Raw genomic sequence first — 15,945 nt, forward strand, 5'->3', positions numbered from 1 at the left:
TGTTGTTGTTGTCACGATCCGTTCCTTTCCGAGTCCGCCAACTAAATGACCCGACTTCGGATTGGGGCCACTATTTATAGGAGACAGCTGCAGCGAGTCAACTCTTTAAACCTCGCTACAGTCTGTCTGCTACTAGCCACTCGCCTTGCTGATGTTGTTGTTGTTACGATCCGTTCCTTTCCGAGTCCGCCAACTGAATGACCCGACTTCGGATTGGGGCCACTATTTATAGGAGACAGCTGCAGCGAGTCAACTCTTTAAACCTCGCTACAGTCTGTCTGCTACTAGCCACTCGCCTTGCTGCTGCTGCTGATGTTGTTGTTGTTACGATCCGTTCCTTTCCGAGTCCGCCAACTGAATCTCGGACTCGGAAAGGAACGGATCGTAACAACAACAACATCAGCAGCAGCAGCAAGGCGAGTGGCTAGTAGCAGACAGACTGTAGCGAGGTTTAAAGAGTTGACTCGCTGCAGCTGTCTCCTATAAATAGTGGCCCCAATCCGAAGTCGGGTCATTCAGTTGGCGGACTCGGAAAGGAACGGATCGTAACAACAACAACATCAGCAAGGCGAGTGGCTAGTAGCAGACAGACTGTAGCGAGGTTTAAAGAGTTGACTCGCTGCAGCTGTCTCCTATAAATAGTGGCCCCAATCCGAAGTCGGGTCATTTAGTTGGCGGACTCGGAAAGGAACGGATCGTGACAACAACAACATCAGCAGCAGCAACAAGGCACAAAATGGACTCATCAGACGGCGGTCGCGACAAGAACGATAGTAAATTATATTGCAAGTTCACTTTTTTGACATTTCACGGTTCCGGATGTTCTCTTTTTTCATTAAGATGTGTTTATACTTTCTAAATACAGCATATCTGAAACATCAAACAAGTCTACTTAAGTATTTCGTGCATTGAATAACAATGCAACGCATTTTGACAACTTCTCAAACCCGCAACTGTGTTTCGAGCGCAGCAACATCTTAAAATTTTATCAAAGGGTTTTTTTTTGGAATTTAATATTTATCAGTGTGTTTATATTATAGAAACATCTCACGGAAGTATAAATGAGTTGGATCGCTGAAATACTGGGATTATGACGTCAACATCTGCCTGAAATGTACTGATCGTGGAATGTCGCACCGAAATTTAACTATTTTCAAAGGTTTAAAATAATCACTGTTTCAGTACACCTTTGGGGAAACTGAATAGGCTTTATTGCAATGAGGATGCGACTTTGAAGACAATTTAAGGGAAAAAACAAGAAAATTCAAGTAAACTTGACGATAAATGTTGGGTTTACATATTTTTCTCATAGGTCTTCATTTTTTTTTTGTATAATCGTTCTTTTAAGTGGGTTTATCATACCTGCGAAACATTTAAGATATCTTTTCGTCTTGTTTGCATCGTATTTCATCAATATTTTTCAACTGTCAATGGTTTTGCAATCATATTCTCAAATCCAAGTTATTTCAATAGGGTCCTAAAGCCCTGTCTCAATTTTAGTACCAAACGCTTAAGTTTAGGGCAGAAACACATGTTTACTCAATTTTTAATTGATTTTCATTGGTTTAAGTACAAAAAACATTTTTTTGTGATTTTGTCACACCTTTTGGTTTAAACTCAAATGTTGGGTATATTTTGTTTTCCGTGTCCCTTCCGAAATGTCAGATAGGAACAACCCCAGTGTTCAAACTATATGCCCTGTGGCATTTTTGTCGAAAAAGTGAATGTCAAACAAGATCACAAGTGTCAAGGTTCATATTCGAAACCATTTTTAAAATTGAAGTTTAAAAATGTTATAGCCGTTATTTGAGCTGGAAAACTTGCTAAAGTAGTTGTAATAACATGCTCTTTCGTATTATTAAATAAAAACAAGAATTCATTAAACACTTTAGGACCCAATTACAGTGACCCAATGTCACCCCGTCTATGGGATGAGATTGGGTCATTTTTCATTCACTTGTGGTGCCGCTGTGAATAAATATTTCTCTATAATTTTTTGAACAGTTGTTAATGTACCATCAAAGTACATACACACCAAATTTGAAGTTTATTGGAGTTAAATTGCGATAGTTATTCAATAAATAAATCGCACTTGTCCCTTTTTGACCCATTGTTACCCCCAACGACGGTATCACGTTTAAACTTATTTGATAAAGCTTGAATTTTTTTTTTCTCATTCAAAATTGATGGATTAATAGTATTTGAAATGTTTTTATTATCCAAAAATAATTACACTTTTTTGTTTTGTTAAAATAAAACAGTATTTATGTCAACAACCAATCATTCGCAACTACTTTATTTTCATAAACATTTTATGAAAACAAATTAATCATTTCCATATGTAATCATTCCAACTTTATAATCTTAGCATGCGACGTTTGAAATTGAAGCGTATGTGTATAATCCTTTAGAGAAAGGGGTCATAAAAGTCGAAAGTTAAGTTAAAGCATTCTGTTTAATGTGCCATGTGATGTTGATGTTCACAACGTATAAATTCTACTCAAAGTGTATATGTCGGTTTTACCCCAACAGGGTGTCGATCTTACCCGCATCATTTTTAGGTGAGACAATTGAGATCTCAACTAAAAGTGATGAAATATCACTATTTAACCTTAATATATCATCTAGCGATCACAAGAATTGATAGATTTATAATCAATATATGATTCTACAACAATTTTAGGTTCGTTTAATTAGCGAAAGTACACAAATTTTATCAATAAGCTTAGGGTGTCGGTTTTACCCCGAATTCCCCTAAAATGTCTACACAATAAAATAAAATAGTAAATCGATTTGCTTATTGCTTCAATAACGACTGTCTTTCAAGATAATTGAATGAAAATATCTGCAGCAAAATTGAAAAAACTGTAAAGAATATTTTTAGTTTTGGACTTGATTGAGAACGATTTAGTCAAAATTCAATCTTTTCATATATTCTGTACGACTTGTCAATACAGTTGACTTATTTTACGCAACCATTCACGAAATGCTATATAGACAAATTCGCTGTATAGACAAATTCGAGTAATATTACTTTTTGAATTTTCCGGATATTTTATTTTCATAATATTACATTTTTCTATGCTTAGCGTTTACAGCTCATTTTGTATCAAGGGTCCCTGTCAATAGATCTGACGGTACAAAACTATTAATTTGTAATGTTGAATATCAGATCTTATTTTTTATGCAAATAAACATGATTGCCATTGTAAATAAGAAAAAATAACTTGGCATGTCCCAAAAACTCACCCTTTTTTACTCTACTTGACCCAGTGACCCACCGGAATAACTTCGGAATAACTATTGACACAAAAATATGTATATCCGTTAAGTATTTGCTTAGCGGTGAGGGTTATAGAATTTTTGCTTTCACTTAGGCCTAACCCGTCAGAAATTGATAGTAGCAGAACTGAAAAATCAGGAGCAAGTTAGAGTAAAGCGTCCAGGAAGTGGATACCATAACGCGAAGCACTAAAACGTTTCAAGGATCTGCGGCACTGTATGCAAATGATAAATGTGAAACTAGGCCTTCCTTAGCCGAGCGGTTAAAGTCCGCGGCTACAAAGCAAAGCCATGCCGAAGGTGTCTGGGTTCAAATCCCGGTCGGTCCAGGATCTTTTCGTAATGGAAATTTTCTTGACTTCCCTGGGCATAGAGTATCATCTAACGTGCCACACAATATACGAATGCGAAAATGACAACTTTGCCAAAGAAAGCTCTCAGCTAATAACTGTGGAAGTGTTCATAAGAACACTACGCAGAGAAGCAGGATCTGTCCCAGTGAGGACTTAAAATGCCAAGAAGAAGAAGGCGAAGGCGCGGCAGTATGGTCATACGGGGCATTATGGGCCACCCTTCATTTGAGCTTATAATACCGATTTGGATCCCGATAACTTAAGGACCTCATCAAGTATGCTTCAACTAGCCACCACTGTGAAAACCGTATAAAAATCTTATTTTATACTTCATATATTCATGAAAATCTGAAATGTTTATGCTACAACGAAAATCGTATAAGATTTTGGATGTAAAGATAAGCTTTGCATAAAGTTTTCTTTATTATTTTCCATTTTTTTCACAGCAGTTTATTCTTCCACTATCTATAGGCATGATGTGCACGAAATTGTATAAATTCTAAAAAATAATCAGAATAAAACAGAACTTATATAAAACATGTAGGAACTGAGGCAATATGGTCATAGCCAGTCAAAGCTATCTTATCATGAAAATATACAGTCAATGCATGCCATTTTGGCTGTTTCATTGCAATATCATATAACCGCAAGTGATTTGGATTGAAACTAGAATTTTTAATTCTTTAAACTTATTTGAACATCAATATTCAAAAATGAACCTGGAACCGTAATTTATTGAACTGTCAGCAAAACAAACAAAGTCACGATTCAAATCAGACTTTTGCCCAGTTTTTGTACAAAACCCTCTCATACATTATGTCTTGGAAACAATTTTTCTAATTAAAATAATGAGGTTTAGTAATTTCAGTGACGACTTCCTTCGGAAGGGAAGTAAAGCCGTTGGTCCCGAGATGAACTAGCCCAGGGCTAAAAATCTCGTTAATAAAGATAGAAAAAAAAATGAGGTTTAGTATGGTGGCTCCTATTTCCCCGTAGGGGGAACCATTTCACCCCGTACAGTGTAAAATTACACACAAAATAAATAATGTTTTTCAAAAATGCTCACAAGAAAATTCTATGTAACCTTTTTTACAAAAAAAAAAAAAAAAAAAACAACGGGGTATGAAAGGATATATTTCGAACTACAAATTAACATTATGGAAAGATTAAATTGTTTTGTGTTTTTATGATTTTCAAGACATTTTGCTTAAGTGGACCATACTGCCCCTATCGACCTTATCATGCATCTGTTCATGACGTCGACAACGCCCTGAACCTGATACTGTCGTAGGGGTAGGCGGTTCAAGATGACACCCGAGTTATTCCCTTTGATCGCGACGTTCTTACTGAAGTTTTTTCAATAAATTTTGTAGTATTATGCATAACAATAAATTGATATGAAGTATCAAATAGTTTTGTTCAGCAGTTGCCAATCTTATCTCGAAGCAAAAACGACTAGGGCAAATGTACCATTAGTGGTGCACCTAAGCGAAAACTGCTAAAACATGGTGATAAAATCATGAATTATATGATTTTAGCGTATCAATCGCTAGATCTCAAATCCTTCTATCATTCAAATGTATAAAAATCACGATTCATTTGAAATTTCCCTGCAAAAAGCCTTGCACCAACAATAGGAACACTGTTCCTTTAGTGGAGGTATGTTTTAAGAATGGTTCCTTTAGTGGCGCAAACCATTGATTTCTTATGGGACCCTCCACTATGGGTACTGATGCACCACTATAGGTGCAAAGGAGCAAAAAATTTAAGCAAAATAATTGTTTAAAATAGGTTTATGGTTAAATTTTATGAATATTTTTCGATAACTTGTATCATTTTCACATCGTACATCATAGAAAAATATCACATAGCCATAAAAAAGTGCGAAACATGTCAAAACACACTACCTCCACTATTGGAGCTACCTCCACTAAGGGAGCGTTTGCCCTACTTGTAACATAGTTGAGAGGATGAAACTCTCCTAAACTGAACAAAATGCAATGTGTTGCGAGTAAACAAACTTCTTCATACATGAATATTGATATAAATATTGATGTCTAATATAACTATGGGTACTAATTTTATCAAGTTTAAGAACGTTGTAAATCGACCTTATCATAAGCGTGCTTATATTGCCCCGTCAGGAAGCGAAAGAACAGTAGCGCCCTTACCATCGTGTGTCCCAAGAGAATGACAAATTCTGCTCGTCCAGATCGAAAAAAAAAGATCTTCATAGTGTGAAACCTTCAAGAGTCAATATTCCATAATCATCCATCCATAATCAGATATCAACCCATGGAGGTTTGAATGTATAGGGAGTAGAAAAGCTATTTAACAAAAATAAAAGTTCGTTATTAATGGTTTCGTATTTCTAACACCATCCAGTTGGGGCCACAGTGCATGATCCACCGGCTCGATTTTCAACTAATAATTACATAATTTACCTTGGGGTGGTTCGACCAATGGGGTGGAATGAGCACCCCTTGAAAACTGCATAAATTCTTGAAATTTCAACTTAAATAATATGCAACCCCAAAACTGAAAAGTAAATGAAGCAATAGGCATGTTTAAAGTCAGTGTTCAAAACTAAAAAAAAAAGAAAAAATGATGTCCGAAAAAACTAACCATATTTCCCCGAAAGACTCGTTCAAATTTCATCATTTTATAATCTATTTAGATTTCAATCTTTTTATACGTAGTGTTTATAAATACCAATAACTTTCAAGTGTAGTGAAACAAAAAATTAATGAATTTTCAGATTATAATAAATAATTTAACAATCAAAAATAAGGTTCTCATATCATTCCATCGGAAAAAAAAATTACACGAAAAATGACAAATTTTAAAAAATCATTTATTCATTCGTAAACTTTATGAAAACGGAAATCATTCGGATCCAATGGTCTAAAAATTTTTGGAAATCCGAAAACTTCATAACATTTCCAGCACTTTTGTTGACTTTTCCTTAAGGTGGCCAAACTGATCTACTTTCCCCTATTTTATTTCCATTCACCGAGTGGCGCGCGTAGGTATCCTTCCGGATCATGCAGTCATTAGTACCGCAGGTAGAAATTCCAGACCATTGTGCTATCTTGTAGGACTGATCCTGTGTGCAGTGATATTATTTTGTATCCGGAACCGATAATTTTCACGCTCACATAACGGATGTTATTCTGCAAAAGCTTCATTCGTACCGCAAATTCGCCGTGTTTAGCAAACCCGTAGCATATCAGCCGTAGTAGAGCATCTCGCAGTTCGTTCCCAGAGTCCAGCAGCCCACATTAGTTTCCTGAGCTAATCATTCTACCTCGAGCTCTAGCAACTATTCTCCTCTCGGTTTGTATTCTCCATATGACAAATCGAACTGCTGTTGCTGAAACTTCCTTGCATCCGCCGTCACACATTTCAAATGAAAAATCACTTTTCTTTCACCGTCATGAGTCGCAATTTTTTCCGCCACAACATTTTCCGAGAGGATTCATCCAACGAGAAGCAGACAAAGCTGGAATTTTTGGGGAATAATTCTTAAAACCATTAGCGAACTTTGGGAACAAAACAAACAAGCGATAAGAAATGTCATTTTTGCATCTTTGTTTTGCTGCTCTTTCTCATACGCACACATTCTCGCATGGCTGCGTTCTTTTCGTTTAATAGAGCTTAGGGTCTGTCTCATTTGGGGAATTAAATTATGTCGTTTTCGTTTTTAGGAACTGGGTCGGTGATCAACACATAAACAAACAAACGTCAAGCAAATTATAGTTCGGTCGAACCTGAATCGGGTTGGGGTTGAAACTGTGATTCAGAACGGGTTGCGCCAGTTCCAACCTAGGTTCAAAAACGAATTCGACATTAAAATCAAACTTAAATTTGACAGTTCGAAAATTATTTCCCCTCCAAAGAATCACCCGACTGTCAAATTTAATTTTTTTGTGGTCCAATTCACACACGACGGGTCTTACCGTCATTTATTTTTGTTTCTGTGCTTTTCGATCTGTTCCGATACTGTTCAAAAACGTTAACGAAAAAATGTTATCACAAGCTGGATTATTATGTGTAGTGCTTCTAACTGTTTATTTCTACCTCTTCAAACATCGCGATGATAACTCAGGATATTTGAGAGTGAGTCTATTTTCAACAAACGAGGTAATATAATAATTGATATTATATTCTGCAATGTTGACTGGTGTTGTAATAACATGAGATATTTTTTAGGAACTCGGTGTTAACAAGTATGCCGCGAATCCTCCATCAGCTCTGATGAGGAAAATTTTGAGTCACGATCCTGTCAGCATCAAAGAAAATCTTCGCGTTTCTGTGCAAGTGTTCCGAAGAATCATCACTTTGATGCCTGAAAAGCGCTCTGGTTGGGACCGTGAAGTGGAGTTATCAGTATTTTTGTACTGGCTAGCTGCTGGCACCAGTTACCGTGTAGCTGGGGTAAGCTTCGATATACCGCGGGCTACTGTTAAGAGAATTTGCACGAAAATGCTGAGCTTCTTCTTGGACGTGGTCATGCTGCAGGTAATTAAGTATCCAACAGGAAATGAATTGATCGAGATTGGAAGAAGATTTTGCAACCGTGCCAATACCGGAATTTTTGAACGAGTTGCTGGAGCAATTGATGGATCACACATCAGAATTAAATGTCCGCCGGCGCTTCATGACCAATACATAAATCGAAAATTGAATTATTCCATACAATGTCAGGCGGTGTGTGATAGTAACAACAAATTTATCGATATCTGTGCCGGGTATCCAGGGTCGGTACACGACACAAGGGTTATGTACAATAGCCCTTTGTATTACAGGCGTCTGTATCCTCCAGCTGGTTACTTTTTACTAGGAGACAGTGGGTACCCATGTAGCATACATCCAATAGCAATTATTACCCCATTCAAGGAAACTGACCGGCAACCCCTAACACGGCAGCAAAAAAAATTCAACAATCTCCACAGCAAAGCAAGAAATGTTGTGGAATGCGCCTTTGGGCAAATGAAAACCAGATGGAGGAGTATCTTCAACAAAGATTTGGAACTACGCATCGACAATTGTGTAAGGGTAATCGTCGCCTGCTGCATTCTCCACAACATATGCATAGATGAAAACGATATAATGGAGGCTGAAGCGATCTTTGAAATTGAAGAAGCAAGAAACGCAGAAGAATGGCAGGATGTCGAATATCAACCAATAAGAGACACAGGTGAAGGGATTGCTTATCGCCAGCAACTAGTACAGCGAATGACGGATTAGACGAATAATTAATTTTGCTTTTTTAATGTTTATGTAGAATTATCTTTTTGACAACGTACACTTTACTACTGCTTCAAATAAAACCTAATATTCAAACTTAAATCAAATAAAACCTAATATTCAAACTTTGCTGAACGGCTCAAAACCGCTACGTATCTAGAACTAGAATAACTTGCGCATTTAAGTATAGCGTCAACCTTTTTTCTTGGCATAACATCACCACTAGAACAGAGCCTGTCTCACAGCTAAGTGTTCTTGCGAGCACTTCAAAAGTTATTAACTGAGAGCTTTCTTTTTCGAAGTGGGCCTTGTGGCCTATTAGTGACGTGAGACAACTGATGTTGATCAAATGAGAGCTAGTTGACTTTTATCTTCTCATTAAACTCGTCTCATTTTACCCGACGCGAAGAATTATCTCATAGGAAAAGTGTACCAGTTATGGCCATAGTAGTTCCCTATTTGGCCATAAGTGTTTTCTCAGAAATTTTCACATTTTGAATATTTTTTTATTGAATGAATTTATTCAATCAGTCTTGAATTTGAGGGGTGCTCATCTTGCCCCGTACTCCCATATAAGTTAATTTTTTTAACTTTTGTAGGAGAAGAAAAGACCTCTCTAGAACCCCAACTCCCCCACCCTACGTATTTACACCAATTCCGTTAGCTCACCTATTTCTTTTCTTGATTCGTCTGATCAAATAAAATAATATAAGATTCCAAAATTTGACTCACATTTTTAACGTGTATTGAATGTAGCTTTAATACATTTTCACAACTGTTTGTTGCTGAGAATTTTTTTCTTAGAAAAACAAAAGATGTTTTTTCATATTTTTAAGATTATGATAGAATAATAATTCATGAAACAGTAAATGCTTAGAAATTTTTTTTGCGCTTACTATAATGAAGACAAACAGAATAGCGTTTAGTAACACTTTAAAAGGTAGGTACATTGATCGATAGCACACTTATGATATCCACATTTTAAAAATTATGAATGATCAGAATCATTGAAATAAAGGCACGTTAAAATGTCTAACGGTTTGTGTTAATAATATTTAGCTTATGCATCGAGATCTGATTCAGATGAACTTGAGTCATAGTTTGGAACCTCGATGTTTTGCGCCTGAGCGATGCACTTGAGCAAAGAAAAAAATTTCTGCCCTTCTTTCCTCTTCCTTTTCGACTCTTTAACGAAATGTTCAAACATTTCTTGTTGGGTAAAACGATTTCGTTTTCTAGCCAATTTCTCAGGCTTTTCCATGCCCTCAGAACTCGTTCCTGGTGCTGTAGACTCGAGACTTCCAGAATAAGATCCTTGTATCGACGAAGAAGGTCCAGCCTCTGACGTATCCTCATCCAGGATACTCTGTTGTTCAAGAGGCACGTTTCTCGAATTTTCAACGATAACGCCGCAGCTATTAACTACTAGTGGGGGGTTGATCGTGTGTTGGGTGGACATGAACTCGTGCATTTGATTGAAATGTTCCCAGTCCTCCGGAGTCTGCTCGCCATTTTCCGTTGCCCCACCAGTAGGAGGAGTGATCAGCAACTGAAAAAAAAACAAATGTATAGTGTTCATTTAGTACCTATATATTTTTTTTTAAATAATATTCAAAGGAGTAACATAAGATTAGCCGTACATATGAGTATACTATATGAATACTCTAATGAGCCCTTAATATCATTACAATAATAATTTTACAATACCGAATTGAATTGGTTTATGTTGAATTAGTCGAAAAGTGAAAGTGCTCTATAATTAAAACCAGAAAATCGGATTTTTTTTTGTTGCAATGCACAGGGACACATTTTTATATAAAAAGTTTACCGTCAAACGTAATGACTTACAACTAGACGCAACGTTTGGTAATTTATCACTTTATTTTGATCTACGTGGACGTACCATATTTGCCGCGGGTCAAAAAATTCTAAATTCAACAAACATTTGTCAAAATCTGTCCTATTTTGTTGAAATTTGAAGCTTTGCTAGCTCAATTATTATAGAATTAGGGAAAAATCAGTAAAAATGTGTTAAACGTTTTTTCTTTATGTTTGAATGACTTTTTGTGGAACACATTAGGTTCCTTAATTGACGCATAAATTTTTCAATGTTACTAATTTGACGCACTATGTTCCTTAATTGACGCACTAAAAAAAAATTGATAAAGTTTAAAATATACGAGAGTTTTAGTATTCAATAGTTCAATTAACTGAAAAAAGCGCTTTAGATTGAACGTAAAAGTTGGAACTTTTGAAAAAAGTTTTGAAGGACGTCTTCCGATAGTACTTTTGCTATGGGTTCAGTAAAAGTTCAGTAGAAAATAAAACTGGTGATTGAGTTCAATCGATAGTTAAGCATTTTTGTTTTGTTTAATGTATTTTCGGTATGATACCAAACAAGGGAAAGATTTGCAAACAACGATGCGCTGGAACGAGGAAGCAAGTTGCAAAAAAAGGAAAAATTGGTCGAAAACTAGAACGAAAATAATCGATTCCAAAAATGGTTGTTTGAGAATCCTCATTAATTATAACACGTGAACTACGCTTACTTGTTCCATGTTCTATGTTCCTCATGGACCGCGGGACAAATACAGGGGATAGGCAAAATGATTGAGATAGGCAAAATTTTGCCCAAATTCAAATGCTTATAACTTCATGAAAAATGGATGAAATTGGATGCATCTGGAAGCAGTCGACGGCAAATCTGAACCAGTTTTAGGAACTTTCTTGGTCATGCATATTGGCCACCGGACACCGGAGATGTTCCGGATATTCTGAGGTCATGTCCAAATGTCATTTTTTCTGTCGCTTGTATTTTTGTGCGGTGTAAAGTTAGATGGATGTTTGCAATTTTCCTAGAAACTAGAACTAATAGGAAGTTGAATGCCACCGGACGCATTAAGATTGGTTGGAAATCTTCAGAAATATGACCATTTCCGTAAAACTGGTTCCGGTGTTTGTATTTCCAATCATGTAAATATTATCCGGAGCTATATCCAAGTGGACATCAACCTTAAAAATGATGTTTCCTGCAGCGTATTCAGAACCATTAGATGCACAGACCACTCTATAGAAGGTTCCAGGTACCCTGGGGGAAGTGGTCAATTAGGAACATATCCGGAACCATATCAATATGAGCATCAAACTTCATGATTTTCAAAGGTTATGCTTTCCGAAGCATTTCCAGCATCACCGGCTGCCATGACCACTTTATAGTTGGTTCCAGGTGCCCCGGGGGATATAGCCAATTCGGAACATGTCCGTTCATCTGTTTAGATTCACATTCTACCATAAACAGTAAGATCCATGTGGCTTCGAAAATGGCGAGCATTTTCAGAACCACAAGATGTAATAACCACTCTGTAGTAGATTCCAGGTGGTCCTAAAGATGTGGCCCATTCGAAACATGACCTCATCCCCCAGGGCCCATGGAACCTACTATACAGTGGTCATATAAATAAGTTGCGCTGTAAATACTTCTATTAGCATCACCTTCAAAAATCTTGATGTTTTTACCTATATTGATGTGTTTTCGGGCATGCTTTGAATTGGCCACATCCCCGGGGCATCTGGAATCTATTATAAAGTGGTCATGGCAGCCGGTGGTGCTGGAAATGCTTCGGAAAGCATAACCTTTGAAAATCATGAAGTTTGATGCCCATATTGATATGGTTCCGGATATGTTCCTAATTGACCACTTCCCCAAGGGTACCTGGAACCTTCTATAGAGTGGTCTGTGCATCTAATAGTTCTGAATACGCTGCAGGAAACATCATTTTTAAGGTTGATGTCCACTTGGATATAGCTCCGGATAATATTTACATGATTGGAAATACAAAAAGTACTGACCATGCTTTCCGGAACCAGTTTCACGGAAATGGTCATATTTCTGAAGATTTCCAACCAATCTTAATGCGTCCGGTGGCATTCAACTTCCTATTAGTTCTAGTTTCTAGGAAAATTGCAAACATCTATCTAACTTTACACCGCACAAAAATACAAGCGACAGAAAAAATGCCATTTGGACATGAACTTAGAAAATCCAGAACATCTCCGGTGTCCAGTGGCCAATATGCATGGCCAAGAAAGTTCCTAAAACTGGATTACATTTGCCGTCGACTGCTTCCAGATGCATCCAATTTCATCCATTTTTCATGAAGTTATAAGCATTTGAATCTGGGCAAAATTTTGCCTATCTCAATCATTTTGCCTATCCCCTGTATGCGTAGAACCAACGGCAGTATGGGCCTCTAAAAAGATCGAGAACCATATATGAGGTCATCCATGAAGTACGTCATGTTATTAGGGAAAAGGAGGTGTTCTGCAAGATGTGACGAATCATACAATTATTTTTGAAGGTTTCATAAAAAAAAGTGTGACGTGGTATGTTTTTGTGACACGTATCTCATGGACACCTGACATTGAACCAACACCTCACCTCCTGACATATTTATTGAAGCTTCCTTGAAACATTAGGGGACGTCCATAAACCGCGCTAAATTGTACCATTTTCAACCCCTCTCCACCTTGGTCACATTTTTTGTATGGAAAGTGTGAATTATTTGTATGAATCTTTGTGTTTCCCTGAACCCCTCCTTTCCATGAAAACGTGACGTAATCTATGGATGACCCTTTACATGTGATCACATAAAGCATTGGATTGTTCTGCGGACGGATTTCTTGAACGCAAGTACCATAAATATATTTCTTTTCCTATTTTCGATACAACAAAATAGCAAATAATAAGGAACATTGTGTGTCTAACTTGACGCACAAGATTTTCATACAAAAATATTTCCTAAACTCTAAAAATAGAAAAAATTCGACGTCAATTCATGAATAAAAGAATATTACTCGCCGTTTGTTGATGATATTGCTGTAAAAGACCACAATATTTTAACGAAAATTGATTAACAATATTTAGCACATTCACTAAGGAATGAAAAAATTGACACATTTGTCGGATGCATTTTCAAATAAATTTTGTGTTTTAGCTATTATTAATCTAAAATAAACTTTTTTCAATTCCAATACTTCAATAACATGCAAATAAAGATTAAGCAATAAACTTTCGAGTGCTAGTCTAAACTAAAATTATTTTATGATAGAATAAATTAGAAAATGCGTTAAGTTTGGACCCGCGTCAAATATGGTACGTTCACGGTAAATAAGTATTTTTTAATGGAACTGTAGCAAAACCATATTAATAAAAAGGTGTGTTTTAAAAACTACACCTTTGCGTGATGATATGAAACACTCAGTTTTCACGCAATTTAAATTTAGACTGAAGAGGAATATTTGTGAAGAGCTATTGCAAAATTATCGTTTTATAATAAACAAAATAAAAACCAGTAAAATATACGTATTATCATAATTAGCAGAACATTTAAAATTAAAATGAATTAGAACTTACACATTTTTACCCAATTTTACCCCTAACGACGGTATTTACAATTTATAGTTTGAAGAATAGCAAAAGCATCATAGAAAGACTGTGGCAAAATCATTAATGTTTATGCAATTGGCAATATTTATTATTTTTCTACAATAGCCACTTTCTATAATATGTTTATTTTCACATGGTAAGGCAGGCCTTAGCTCGTCATCCTAAAAATAATAAAAATGCTTTCGGCTAGAATAAAGACAAAATAAAATTGTAGCTCGCCATATGATTTAAAACTTAGCTGAAAATGACCTATAATTGAATCGCCTTTGCAAAAAAAAAAAAAATCTTAAGAAGGATATATGCGGAAATTCATTTGAGTAATATGCTACGCAATGCATGATCTGAATGAAAGCGAATTTGTAGATAGATATTAATTCTTACCTTATACTTTCGAGTTAAGTTGGACCACTTAATTTTAACCTGCTCAGCAGTGAATTCATGCAGTCCAGCTTTTTCCTGTATTGCCCTGTAGGAAAATAAAATAAAACTATTAAAATATGAACAGCAAATAGAATAGAATTTATATCGGTTTTTAACATAAAATTATATGAGCCCAGGTCAGAGTTCTTCCTGCCTCGGCATTTGCACAACTTTATGTGGTCTTCCTTCGGGGAAGCTACGCGCCGCATTTGTGGCAACTCTTCAATGTTAAAACCAGAACGCAACCAGAGCGGAATGGCAACAGAAGCAGAACCGGTTTGGCCAGCATGAGTTATAACATGGTTGTCGACTTGTTCACTTTCATTCCTTAACAGCTCAGTCAAGATGGTGTGATTCATTCTGGCCGAATCGGTTCCGTTTCCGTTCCACTGTCATTGCGTTCGGGTCTTATCACATAAGAATCAACAGCAAACGAGTAGCAAAAACCTCGGCGCTACCCATAGCGAACCTTTTTTAGCAACAAACCTCTGAGAAGATCAATCAGGGAGTTTGGGATTGACGTGTCGACCCACCAACACCAGCGCCATACATTTATGTATTGAAAGAATGGACCTAACCAATGGTACAAATCTCCTAATAGGTAAGGAATGTGCCTCTGGAGTCGGCCTTCTAATGGGCATAACCTTTGACATCAGACTGTTTCCTCCCTGGAGCAATCTTACAGTATTCCTTCAGGGATGAACCGTATAGCATTTCAATAGAAGTAGCCTGGGTATGCCGAGTTTAACATTATCAAATATTCTCCGCTGATTCATCTGAACCCCGTGCATTACGAAATGTAATAGCACTCCGGATCCGGCGCGCTGTCACACCATCAATTTTCTTAACCGGAGCGTCTGTGTGAACTGGCGCTGAATACACAAAACACACTTTAACAGAAATTGCAAAATCCGAAGAAATAAACTAGTACAAACCTCCAGGCCGCTTTCTTATCATAGTATTTCCGAGTGAACATATGGTTGTTATTCACTCTGGCTGCTATCAGTCGTCTTACTTGGTCCGTGGACACTGCAAATTAAGCTGATTTTAGACGATTTTCTGTGAAATAAGATTTTGGTACTTACTTTTTTTGGCTTTCGTTCTCGTTTCTCCTTCCATTTCCTAAAATATTATCTGGATCCACGGTGAGCTTTAGGAGCAAAGATGAAAAATAACTTTGGTTTGCAGCACATA

At 36.7% G+C, this 15,945-nt stretch overlaps 2 protein-coding genes across 4 annotated transcripts in view; both read left to right on the forward strand.

Annotated features, from left to right (window-relative positions):
• The window catches only part of LOC5565202 (uncharacterized protein C6orf106 homolog), a 270,657-nt gene that overhangs the window by 198,570 nt on the left and 56,142 nt on the right, over positions 1 to 15,945 (forward strand). The window lies entirely within an intron of this gene.
• LOC110678395 (protein ALP1-like) lies at positions 7,528 to 10,952 on the forward strand. The gene has a single exon (XM_021851230.1). It carries the CDS (start codon positions 7,893 to 7,895, stop codon positions 8,883 to 8,885), a length of 993 nt encoding a protein of 330 aa, XP_021706922.1. The 5' UTR covers positions 7,528 to 7,892; the 3' UTR covers positions 8,886 to 10,952.

The sequence above is a fragment of the Aedes aegypti genome, chromosome 1 (assembly GCF_002204515.2).
Source record: "Aedes aegypti strain LVP_AGWG chromosome 1, AaegL5.0 Primary Assembly, whole genome shotgun sequence".
Taxonomy (NCBI): domain Eukaryota; kingdom Metazoa; phylum Arthropoda; class Insecta; order Diptera; family Culicidae; genus Aedes; species Aedes aegypti.

Coding starts and splice junctions, on each gene's coding strand:
- LOC110678395 (XM_021851230.1), top strand. CDS start 7,893: ATGAGGAAAATTTTGAGTCACGATCCTGTCAGCATCAAAGAAAATCTT.